Below are 13185 nucleotides of genomic sequence, written 5' to 3' on the forward strand. Positions count from 1 at the left end.
AGGTAGCTACTGTAAGAACCGGTTTTTCTAAGCTGACTGAACAGCTGTGTGAAGTTCTGTGGGGGGCAGGGCTGAAGTATCCACAAGCACACCTATTGATCAGAGATAAATGAAGGTGCTAATGTGTCGCTGATGGTCCTACAGACCGCTGCATATAAACCCCACTGCGTACGTACAACTCTCCGCAATATTCCATCGATAAATCACAATGGACCCAAGAATGGTGCGGACATGAACACACCCCATATTCCACCCCCAGAATGCATCAGCACAACCATAGGCTATATGGTCAGCACGTGCATAATTAAGTAGCCATGTGCTCTGTGGAGCGACAACAAACTAACAACAAAGACAACACCCGGAATGATGCTTCGGCGGACCTGCCCTCGCTTTTGAGGTCGGTTGTGAGAAAAATGCCTACTGTCCAGACAACTGTGTTTTTTTAAAGCACCCCTGCATTACATAAACACACACATACGGTATAGCCGCACAAATAGGCTATATCAGTGATCGCCTCTGGGCTGGTTGCTCCTGCCCGGTCTGTACACTCCTCTCATCCTCACTTCAGCACCTGTCCTGGGCTGCACCGTGTCGGCTCGGCTCGGCTCGGCTCGGCTCGCTCCTCGTTTTAAATGACTTTTAAAAGTAGCGTAAACAGCCTACTGTTCTCTGATTACTCATACGCGTATTTAGTTAGGCTATACGTTGCATTATCATTAGTTATAGGCCTACTTCATTCAATCAAAAAAAAAAAAAAAAAAGGACGGTGGAGCGAGCCAACACAGGTGCTGAAGTGGGGAGAGGAGTGGAGAGACTGGGCGTCCGCAGGGTTTTTGCAACTTGCGGATCAGTAAGGGCGGAGGACCGACAGGACGGGGGTCTCAGTCTCCTGGTACCTGTGCGGGCCAGGACCGCGGAGGTCAGCGAGACAGAGAACAAGTCCGCCCCGGCTGTAGTAATGCCTTGAGGAACGCACGTATCGTTCCACCGCCGCCTGCCGCCACAGAGTGAAGCCTCTTTCCCCAGAAGGAGGTCCAGGTTGAACACTATTAATAAACGCAGGTCCCAAATAAACGCCTGTTGATTTGAGCAATTTAAGCAAATAAACGCCCGGGCCTTTATTTGGTGTTTTACGGTAGGCTATTGCCCGTTCATTCATGAGAAATCATCCAGCTACACTCTCAGTCAAACAAGGTGGGGGATGAACACAACTGTACAGTAGTTGGCTCATTTTAAAAACACACGGCAGCATCGCCCACTGAGTTAATTAACTGCTGTGTAGAAAACCACGCTGTGGTCCATATCGCGGTGCAGATGGGTGTGTTTGGAGCTGACAAGAGGATCGATAAAAGAGAGTGAGACGTATAGCTGCCGTCGTTACATTTTTCTCATTGAAAAACTATACTGTATTATTATTATATTGCATTCCCCATTCGTGTTCACTGCTCCGTGCTGCTGTCTTATAGAGGCGATCTGCTGCTCACAGATGCCACCTGGCGGTTGTTTGGGCACATTGCAGCTTCTGGTGAAAACACAATTACTCCTCCACAAAAAATCCGCGTGAGCCTCCCGTGACTCACGCGTGAATCTCGCGTGAAACCGTCCAAATGAAACTAGTACCCACTGTACGTTCAAATGAGTTTTATTTATTAAACGTGCCCAAAGTTAACACTGAACTTGGTAAGCACTGCTTTAAGTATGCTGCACCTGCTGCTTGGAATGCACTGCAGAAAACTCTAAAGCTAAAGGAGCTGATCAACCTTGGATCTTTGAAACTCGTGTGAGAGAAATTGGAGCAGCTTCATACCGCACTTGTTCTTGTTTTAATGTGAATCCGAACTTTTAGTCCTGTTGCTTTTATCTTGTGTTGTATTTTATCTGTGTGTTGTGTGATTTCTGTGTCATGTATGTGTAGTAACTTTTCTGCTGCTGTCTTGGCCAGGCTTCCCTTGAAAAAGAGGCCATTGTGTCTCAATGGGACCGACCTGGTTAAAAGAAAAAAGAAAAAAAAAATCCCCAAACAATTAGTATCCATTGACCTTATTTTATGAATATTTCTTGATTTTATTTTGAAATAGCTCTCTGGAATTTCAACTTACAAACACCATTCTACTTCTCATTTGTTTGTAAGGTTGGTATTGATCTTCCACAACCATTATCTCCCAGAAAATCATGTTAAAAGAAAATCCACAAACAATTAGTATTCATTGAACATTGTGTATGAATATTTCTTGATTTTATTTTGAAATAGCTCTCTGGAATTTCAACCTACAAACACCATTCTACTTCTCATTTGTTTCTAAGGTTGGTATTGATCTTTCACAACCATTATCTACCAGAAAATCATGTAAAAGAAAAAAAAATCCCCAAACAATAGTATCCATTGACCTTATTTTATGAATATTTCTTGATTTTAATTTGAAATAGCTCTCTGGAATTTCAACTTACAAACACCATTCTACTTCTCATTTGTTTCCAAGGTTGGTGTTGATCTTTCACAACCATTATCTCCCAGAAAATCATGTAAAAAAAAAATCCACAAACAAGTATTCATTGAACATTGTGTATGAATATTTCTTGATTTTATTTTGAAATAGCTCTCTGGAATTTCAACCTACAAACACCATTCTACTTCTCATTTGTTTGTAAGGTTGGTATTGATCTTTCACACAAGCATTATCTCCCAGGTAATCATGTAGAAAAATATTCCAAAAAACATTAGTATCCATTGAGCACACTTTATTATTATTTCTCAGTTTTCTTTTGAACCTCTGGAATTTCAACATAAATCTCAACTATTTAGATTATGTGTGTTTTACACATAAAATAATTATGAACAAAAACAAATTCCTCAGTGAACATTATTATTACTATTTATCATTTTTTCAAACTGTTTTTGTATTGTCAGTGTTGATTTTTTTTCTGACACGTAACAACTTAAAATCAACAAAGGCCACACTCCCACTTTGATGATGGTGCAGAGTTTTCTTCGTCCCACTCCTCATCGGCCATTGCCACACAGGATGGATGGAACCACCTTCTGCATTTTGTGCATTCGATCTGGAATACATTTTCAAAATCAAATATCTAACAGTATAAAATTATGGTCTCTCAAATTATGGTCTTACACTGCTACTCTGCATCATTTAAAGCTATACAGAAAAGAAAATTGAATTTGAGCCCACTATGGGTCTTAACATTAGTGTAATAAATCATCTATCAGACGATGTAGGCCAAACTAGACCAAAATTCTATTTTTGATTAAATCCGTGATGAAAGTGTGTATTTTTTCCCCGCATTGGATAATGCAGGCGCACAGATTATATGTCAGCCTGCTCACGATTCATCAGCCACTGATATTGGATCTGTCATCCGTCAATCAAACGTCTGAGACACACACACACTGAGCTCGGTCTCACCCCAAGCTTTGAATATCCCGCCCACTCGATAACGACCAATCAAAATCGTTGTCCTTAAACTCGTGCGGCAACTCGTGACAACTCGGAGCGACAAACAGGACAAATGGCCATTTCTGTACACCTTCAAATGTGTAACTTCTTTTAATATTTTTTTTCAAGTATTCTACTCACCCATTTTGTGGTTTGGGTCGTCTGTCCCTTGGCATTCTCCTGGCCACAACCGGAACAATGATCTGTTTCACTGAAGACTAAAATATTGTAATGTTATAAATTATCCCACGGTTGATTTAAGTAATATGAAAATCAATATACTGGTCTATAAGTCTTTTTTTAAGGAGCTGACACCACTCACTGTATTAGAGTAGAGTAGATTAGAAGAAGAAGAAGAAGAAGTCTACGAACCAGAGCACTGCAGAATGGTTTTGGCCATCTGGATTCTGAGTTCTTTTAATTCTTTTCTTGAAGTTGGTAGTGTGATGTTTTGAGGGACAAGAGGAAAAGCCTCCACCACATCTTCAGCCATCTGTTTTGTCAATGAAATACAGAATAGATTATAAATGTGACTTTTTTAAATGATATGGTGAACACATTTTAAGATTTTTTCCCCCATATTCACACAATTGATCTGTGGCTTAGCTTACCTTCATTAAAAAAACACCACAGCTATAGCCATCTTTTTGGATGCTGTGTTGGATTGTAGATGCCTGCCACTGAAAACCAGTTCTCGACATGGCAGTTAGTAAGCCTTGTTTTGGTGTCTGATTTACCAACTTGGGTTGGATCTCCATCACTTGCGTATCTGCATAGATCCCCCAACATGAGGCCTGACCAAAGTGGGAAAATCCCCATGTAATCCTGCAGCAAAACATTAATGATATCAGGGCAGTAGTACGGGTTCTCCTCACAATTTCCATTTGCATCTAGCACATTGGACTGGTCACTTTCCAGCACCCCTTCAAAAGAATGCCGAAACGGTGAGTTGGCAAGAACAGTCTTGGCTCTCTTAGGTGGCTCAGGTTGTGTCTTCATTAGCTGAGTGCTGGAATCATCCAGATTGGTCTTGGTCTTGATGCACCCTTTGATGACCTCCAAGCTGTCTTCTACTTCCTGAGTGGAGAACCGACTTCCAAAAATCCGTCCCATGTGGCCAAAAAATTGGACTGCTGGATTCAGACTGATGCTGTTTATCAGATGAGCCACGCAATGATTCCTTCAGCCCTTTATCTTTGGTCTTCCTGGAAAAGGAAACAGAGACGGCCTTCAGGATATGTGCTGAGCACAGGTGTAGCACAGTGATGCCCTTCAGCTCTTTTTTTGTAATAGAGCCTTGGATGATTTTCCACAGCATCTCAAGGTATCCCAGAACATCTAGCTTGTTGAGGGCCAGCAAAACACCTTGCATTAGGGCCCAACTGTAGTCAGTTTCCACTTGGCTTACTTTAATGGCAGTGATTTTTCTGACTTTTGTCAAAAATTTCATTAGCCAAAAGGACAAATTGGCCACGGTGTGGTCATTGGTGACCATTTCACTGACAGGAAGAGGTGGTTTGTTTTTACCATCACCTGACAAACAGAGGGCATAATACAGAACCCTCTTGGGTTGGTTGGGTAGCCGGCGCACAACGCCACCTGTGGCATCAAGGAAGAGGATCACTGGAGAACTTTGGCGGAGATGATCTGCAAAAATCGCAATTCCTTGCTCGGTGTACAAGTGGACACCAAAAGGATCCACTTGCAGATGTTGGATGTATCCTGGACAGAAAATGTAACCTGTATCAGACTCTCTCATTATTTGCTGTGTCAGTATTAGCTCCAGCAACATGTCATCATGAAGCCTTGTGCTTCTATTTATCTCTGCTGACACAACTTTTAGGACATCTTTTGAGAGTGCTCGGGTGAGGTTACCAGCGAGGAGCTCCAGTGATGGTGTTTTCCCCAGCCTCTGATAATAGGTGTTGCTCACACCACCAGTGATTGCCTTCGCAATCTTTCCTCTTTTCTTATTGCTGGCTGGCCTTGCCCTTGTCTCATCATCTAAATGGGATACTTTGCCACATCGAGACACGTGAAAAGTTATTTTTTTGGCATTCTTTGAGGGTTTCTTCTGCATTACAAAGAAATATTTGGCGTTGCATGTAGAGAACATGCACACTGCTTTTATTTTGATGTGAGGTGATGATTTCTTCCGGCTGTTAGCTGCTCTACAATGCTGGTATTTAAATGTAAGACAACAACAAGGGTTATGCTTTTGAAAACTACAGTGTATGACATGTGTCCATGATTTCCTGAGTTTGGACATTCCGTGCCTTGGCTTGATCTTGTCCCATTTGTCCCTCTTAATATGTATTTGAAATGTTTTTGGGCCAGGTTTTGTAGGTCTGTACTTTTGTTTTTCACTTGTATTTTGTATCTTCTTAGCAGATTTTTTACATGTTTTTCCCTTTTTAGAGTGCTTCTTCACTTTACTGATCTGCAGGGTGGCACTTTCTTCACTGTTCACTTCATCTGAGTTTCCATCGACTGTATCTGTTGCACATGGACAGGTGGCGCTGTAACGGTAATTTTAAAAAAGCACCTTGCTTCGTTTGTGACTCGCTCACTCGCCTCGGCTCAAATTACAATGCGGCGACTTCACGCGGCGACGTCACCGCTGCCGGCGGCGCAAAATGAAAGTACCGGTCCCATCTAAGCGCAGTATGGTACCTTTTTAAATGCGTCAGTACCCCGGTACCACTCTAGTACCGGTATACCGAACAACCCTACTGCAAACCATTGTTTACAGGCCCCATGCTGTGCACTTTTCTCTGGGTTTATTTCCCTAACAAGATGTATCATTGGTTTTGAGTACCTGTGATCTGCTTAATAATGTTTATATTGCCCCTTTCTGTTGCCTCTTTCTGGAGCTCTAGCAGGCACAGGTCATTTGGCCAATCAGAAGAGAGAATGAGAACCTCTCCTCTGATTGGCTGACTGTTTTTGAGTGGCATGTGGTCGGGCCAATCACAGGCAAGTAACTGAAACCTAAGCTGCATTCATAAAAATTGAAAGGATGGCCCAATTCCAATCCGCCCCCTAAAGACTCAGGCCCTGAACCTTCACTGACTAAAGTGACGTCAGCTCTAAGTGACAGAGTGTGAGAGTCTGTGAGGGTCCAGATGCTGTAAACATGAATGGAACAGCACTTACACACTCTCACGACACGTTACCTTGACAACAAAATGTTTTTAACTCCGCCCTTGGACCGATAATTTACTGTACTTTCAATACGCACAAGGTGTGTGAGGGGGACGGACTCAAAACAAAATATTCCTGGATCAGATCTGCTCAAATCATCATCAATAATCATAAACTGCACGTTAATACTGACAGTTAACTTCTTTTTTTTCTTTCTTTCTTTTTTTTTGGCTCCAGTCCATTAACAATAAAGAGACAGCGGAGCTCTCTCTGACTACGTGTGTTAATTTAGGCTACTTTTCTTTTCTTTTTTTTTTAACACTCGCGTTCCGACGGCATCCCATGTGTTTGACTTCACACCGCTATGAACTGTGGGTAATTTGCTTACCCGAAGTCAGCATCGGTGCTGTCTTACGGTAAGGGGGCAGTAAGGGCTCATTCACTGACTCACTGACTTGATGATCTGACAACGGAACAGCCCTCACACACTCACGGACTTCCCGTGAACGCGAAAGGAGGAAGTGCTATCTGCTCGTCTTAAAGAGACAGTTCCTACAAATGGGCGGTGTGTGTTTCTCCGTTTATGACCAGTTTGATGCATGGGGCAGTATATACGTGGCCCAGAGACCTGCCCAAGCATGAAAAAATAACAAAAATCACATTTTTCATGCCATGGGGCCTTTAAAGGTGTACAGAAAAGAAAAATGAATTTGATTCCACTCTGGGTCATAAAATTAATGTAATAACTCATCTTTCAGACGATGCAGGCCAAACTTTGTGCAAAATTCTATTTTTGAGTAGATCCGTTGTGAAAGTGTGGTATTTTTTTTTCGCATTGGATAATGCAGGCGCACAGATTATACGTCAGCCTGCTCACGATTCATCAGCCACTTATATTGGATCCGTCATTCAAACGTCTGAGACACACACACACGGAGCTCGGTCTCGCCCCAAGCTTTGAATATCCCGCCCGCTCGATAACGACCAATCAATTCGTGTTCCTTACTCGGGTAAACTCATGTTGCAGCTCGTAACAACTCAGCGCGACAAACAGGACAAACGGCCATTTCTGTACACCTTTAAGCACCACGGACGGCGGCTCCATATCAACACTTATCTCATAGCCTGCCCTGACCTGGGCTCAAACCGCCACTCATCATGACTGACAGGTATCAAGGTGATTGGACGAATTATCATTTGCTCCTCCCATACTAGCAGCTCAGTGTTACCTTACCGGCCCACCCGGAGCTATTCCATTCACAAAACAGGGGCCTGTTTTGGGGGGATTGTGGGAGCTGATGATGCTTTGATGGATATGATGGGGATTCATTTCATTGTTCCTGACCTGTTTCTGTTTGATGGTGCGACTGTTTCTGCTTCTTAGTGACGTCGCTGTCTTCACAGATCTCACCGATGTTTCCTTTCTGGTTTTCTCCTCAGGACTCTGGGCTGAAGGAAGCCACAGCTCCACAGGTAAACAGAGAGGATGAGGACACATGAAGGTGCTGGTGGATGGATGAGTGTGGTGTCAACACTGACATGAGCATGACTGCATGATTTCACTGTCCACTGATCATCGGCTGATGGTCCTTCTCCTCCATGGTCACAGATCATCTCATTTACTGTACATTTAGTTCAAGGAGTGAAAAAGTAGTAAGGATAGTTTACAAGGGTTACTGAAGGTCCTGCAATAGAGCGATTTTGAGAGTCACATTACTGACTTGCTGAGCCTCCAGATCATCTGAGTCTGGTCTGTTTGCTGCTTATGGAAGAGGAAATCTCCATTTACTTTGTTAACATCTCCAACAGATGGAAGGGTTTGCTCCATCAGCACATCAAGGTTTTGTTTTCTCCCTAATGTTTTATACCAGTGTAATTCTTCATGCTACCACAAGACAGAAGTGGAGCTACAGGTTGGATTTGCTTCATTTCTGTTTTAATGAAACTCACTTCTTTTACTCTTCACTCTCTTCTGTGTTCAGAGCCTGTCAGGTTGGTGGGAGGAGCCAGTCGCTGTGCAGGTGAACTGCAGGTGAGACAAGGAGAGTGGAGACCAGTGGACAGCTGGAACTGGAACCTGAAGGCATCATCTGTAGCCTGTAGAGAGCTGGACTGTGGCTCTACTGTTTCAACAAGAAGAAGAGAGGAGTCCTCATGGAGGGATATGTGGAGGATCGACACTGACTGTGTTCAGTTTGGATCTACCATGTGGGAGTGTTCATATTCAACTTCCTCTTCCTCCACCGTGGAGCTCACCTGTTCAGGTAAGTCCTTCAGTGACATCACCAGTGACAGTCAGGTTTAGTGTCTCCTTCCTTTGTTGTGGTGCAGAAACATTTAGTGACATGTTATGTTCTTTTTGTATGTGAGTGAATGAAGGTCTGAAAACAAGACATTTAATATCGCAACGTCTTTAGTCAACAAATCTACTTCCATACTTTGATGCCATTCAGCTGATCAACAAGATGTTTCATAAGATGTTTTATTTAACAGGGGTTATGCAAACGATTATATAAGTATGTTTACTTACCTGGTGATTGTGAGCTACTCCTAAAGAGGAACTAGTCTACAAGTCTGGTCGCTTTTCCCCTGTTTTGCTAACCCTCCGCCTGGCCTTGTGCATTTTTTTTATGAAGCCGGCGAAAAATCGATCCATGGAGTGGTGGATACCGTTAAATAACATATACAATGTTATTACGTGTATGTTTGTGTAGTCTTAACTGGCATAAACAAAAGATTGCGGGTTACAGAGCGTTTGCATCGCGGTGCCGCAGAGACGAGAGCGGGACACCGGGGCGGTGGCCAGGTACACTGATGTTGCAAGATTGGTTTTCAGCCATGAGACGCCAGGTGGAAGGCAAAGAAACTACATTCTCACTCGTAACAAGTTACAAGTCATGTATTTAAAGCAGATATCAGCTTCACGGCCGTTTCGGCTAATGCTGCGTTCAAGGCAGGCTTTTGAAACCGTAAGTTACAGCTTCAAGTCACAACTACGACTTGGTAGCGTTCCAGGTAACCCGTAGCTCGTGTTTTTACCATCCTGTTGTCTGTGAAAGTTCCCTATAACGGCCACTCGTAACTTCCGACCCGTGAACTCGTACCAGATCGAACTGGTATGACTTCACAGGAAGGAAAAACACAAAGTACGAGTTTCTTTGAACGCACCATGAGTTAGCAGCCCCCGCCCTTGTCAGGCATCAATTGGTCCTCGTGCTACGTCACCACATTCACGCGCATCCCTTGGCTGCACACACAGCCCTTCATGCCGTTCTCTCTCCTCATTGGATAACACTTGTATCCCACAAGGAAAATTTTCTCCTCGGGTTACAGCAGAGCAGAGTGACGGAGAGACTCGTGTTTAGGCTGAAATACTTCATGTAAGTGATTGCTGACGGAAAATAGGACTATTTAGGACTTATATTAACAAAAACATTCCACTGATATCTGCTTTAACTATCACAATTACTCTGGAGCTTTTTAATAAAGGTACAGTAAAAATGTAGCATAGCCATGGGTAAAATCTTGCTTAGGTCTTCTTTAATGAGCCTGTATTCCCTCTGTAGGAGAGATCAGCAATGTTCCTTGTTCCATTCTCCTTTGTGTTTTATTGGTCCTCATTCAATCGGTTTAAACAAATATTATGTATCCGTGTTATGTCCACATTATAGGGGCTCGCTTGAGGGAGGTCAGAGCCTATATATACTATATACATATATATATAATATATATATATATATATATATGGTAGACCCTAAATCGTTGCCGATTTCATTTAGAGGAGTCTGATTCTACTGCCAACCTTGTCGTCACCGTGTTGTTTTGATACAAACATCAGCAGTGCATAATCTGTCCTGTCTATGTTGTGTCTCTCTCTGCAGACTCTGTCAGGCTGGTGAATGGGACCAGTGTGTGTTCAGGCAGACTGGAGGTCAAGTCCAACCAGTCTGACCAGTGGTGGTCCTCAGTGTGTGAAGATGACTTTGACCAGCAGGATGCAGAGGTGGTCTGTAGGGAGCTTGGCTGTGGGGCTCCTTCAGTCCTCCAGGGGGCGCTCTATGGAGCAGTGGAGGCTCCAATGTGGACCAAAGAGTTCCAGTGTGGAGGCAACGAGTCAGCTCTCCTGGACTGTAGAAGCTCAGGCTCAACTAGAACCAGCTGCTCACCTGGCAAAGCTGTTGGACTCACCTGCTCAGGTACAAGTGGTGCTACAGGTTGGATTTGCTTCATTTCTGTTTTAATTAAACTCACTTCTTTTACTCTTCACTCTCTTCTCTGTGTTCAGAGCCTGTCAGGTTGGTGGGAGGAGCCAGTCGCTGTGCAGGTGAACTGCAGGTGAGACAAAGAGAGTGGAGACCAGTGGACAGCTTCTACTGGAACCTGAAGGCAGCATCTGTAGCCTGTAGAGATCTGGACTGTGGCTCTGCTGTTTCAATAGGAAGAAGAGAGGAGTCCTCAGAGAGGTCTGTGTGGGGGATCTACACTGACTGTGTTCAGTCTGGATCTACCCTGAGGGAGTGTTCACATTCAACTTCCTCTTCCTCCACCGTGGAGATCACCTGTTCAGGTAAGTCCTTCAGTGACATCACCAGTGGGCTACCGGGGGACTACACGTGCTTTTGTTGTGGTTTGTTAACGCTGCTGTCGGCACGAGCGGACGAGGCAGCACACATTCGGTTTCTTTCTTCTTTTTTTTTCTTCCGTGCATGTCCGCGGTCCTCTACGAAGAATGCAACCATTGCATCCACATGTTTTGCCGATGGTTTTGCCCTTTTTGTGGAGCCGGACTCGTCATCAACAGCACCATCACCTAGACTGCAGGGAGCCCGGACAGCTGATCTCTTCACTCTGTCGCCTATCAGCATGCGCGCACGCTCCCGTCACATGTGAAGCAGAATGAGGGTCAAGTAGCTATCCCATTTAGAAAAAGTGGATTTGTTTTATTTAAAATATTTTATTTCATTAGGGGAAAAGTGTCAATTTCTGCTGTTTATTTGAATAGGAAATATTGAAAGACAAAAGGCAATTTACACATGGAAATCCCACAAGCCCCGCCCCCTCGACATTTCGACACTCCATTTTTTTTGTCGAGGGGAGCATGTGTCGATTTTTTGTCGATTTGTCGACAAAAAGTCCCATCCCTAATATATAGGCCTACAATGTTACGACGTGTATGCTTGTGTAGTCTTACTGTCATAAACCAAAGATTGCGGGTTACAGAGCGTTTGTGTTGCGGTGCCGCAGAGACGAGAGCGGGACACCGTGGCGGTGGCCAGGTACACTGATGTTGCAAGGTTGGTTTTCAGCCATGAGACGCCAGGTGGAAGGCAAAGAAACTACATTTTCACTCGTAACAAGTTACAAGTCATGTATCACAATTACTCCGGAGCTTTTTAATCAAGGTAAAAATGTAGCATAGCCATGGTAAAAATCTTGCTTAGGTCCTCTTTAATGAGCCTGTATTCCCTGCGTTCCTTTTTGGGGTAACCCCCTGTTTCTATCAAGGCCCTTGTCCCAACAAAATTCTCCCTCTCATCAATGTGCTCTGTGGGAGAGATCAGCAATGTTCCTTGTTCCATTCTCCTTTGTGTTTTATTGAGCCTCGTTTAATGGATTAACACGTATATTATATTGTGTAACCGTGTTATGTCCACATTTTAGGGTCTCACTTGAGGGAGGTCAGAGCCGATCATTTACTGTTTTGTTTAATCTTTGTTATGTGTATATGAGGTGCCGTTTGTAAAGCTGCTCATGCTGAAAATAACAGCAACATTTTGTCACATTTAGCTTCAAACCGTGTTTAAAAAAGTGGTGTGAAGTTTTGGAAGTCACTTTTTATATACACGTACTATATATATATATATATTGTCAGGACTGGCTCCTTTTCCTGACAAAACAAACGCGGAGAGGGGAAGGTGCCGACAATAATCATATTTATTATAACAAGAAATCAGTAATGGAAGATATCAGTGGTGAGTGCGGGTGCATGGATGGATATGCAGGTGTTGTCTTTGCATTAAAACCAAGAGGGCAGACGCAGCGGGGAAGCTGCGGGACGCCGGGCCATGAATGGAATGAGAGAGAGAGGGAGACGGCGTTCTCCACCCGGCTTTTACGAGCATGGCCACGCCCCCCCTCAGGATGCACACCGGAGGCCCATGAAGAATCAACCTGAGCAGAAATAGACAGGAGAGCGAGAGGGGCGCCACACACACACACACACACACACACACATACACAACCACTTGGGGTTGTCACCCCCCCCCCCTTAAGACGGGACCCCAAAGGGGAACCGGCACAATAAACCCACAACCTATTAAGGGTGGCAGGACCAGCTACATGTTAACCATTTACAGTTGTAACCATACTCTAAATAACATGAATAACTACATGAACAATTCCCACTGCAAACCCCAACCCAACTCACCCAGCCATCCCAGAACTCTGCAACCTGGTACCGGGGAAGCCTATTTAAGAGTCCGAGAGGATGGAGGAGCAGGAGTGTGAAAGCAGGGATAAAGTTACATGTCATCATACATACAAGATTAAACAGTGCACAACTGACCCAATACCCCATCAACTCTAAGGCAGA

At 43.9% G+C, this 13185-nt stretch overlaps 1 protein-coding gene across 1 annotated transcript in view; it reads left to right on the forward strand.

Moving 5' to 3' along the window:
* LOC310993699 (scavenger receptor cysteine-rich type 1 protein M130-like) overlaps window positions 1-13185 on the forward strand; it is a 149963-nt gene that overhangs the window by 104842 nt on the left and 31936 nt on the right. Inside the window, exons 12-14 of the mRNA XM_083982132.1 lie at window positions 8736-8857; window positions 10475-10789; window positions 10879-11160. Coding sequence (XP_083838258.1) covers window positions 8736-8857; window positions 10475-10789; window positions 10879-11160 — 719 coding nt within the window. The remainder of the gene's footprint in view (window positions 1-8735; window positions 8858-10474; window positions 10790-10878; window positions 11161-13185) is intronic.

Source organism: Trachurus trachurus (genome assembly GCF_905171665.1).
Source record: "Trachurus trachurus genome assembly, chromosome: 11".
Classification (NCBI taxonomy): Eukaryota; Metazoa; Chordata; class Actinopteri; order Carangiformes; family Carangidae; genus Trachurus; species Trachurus trachurus.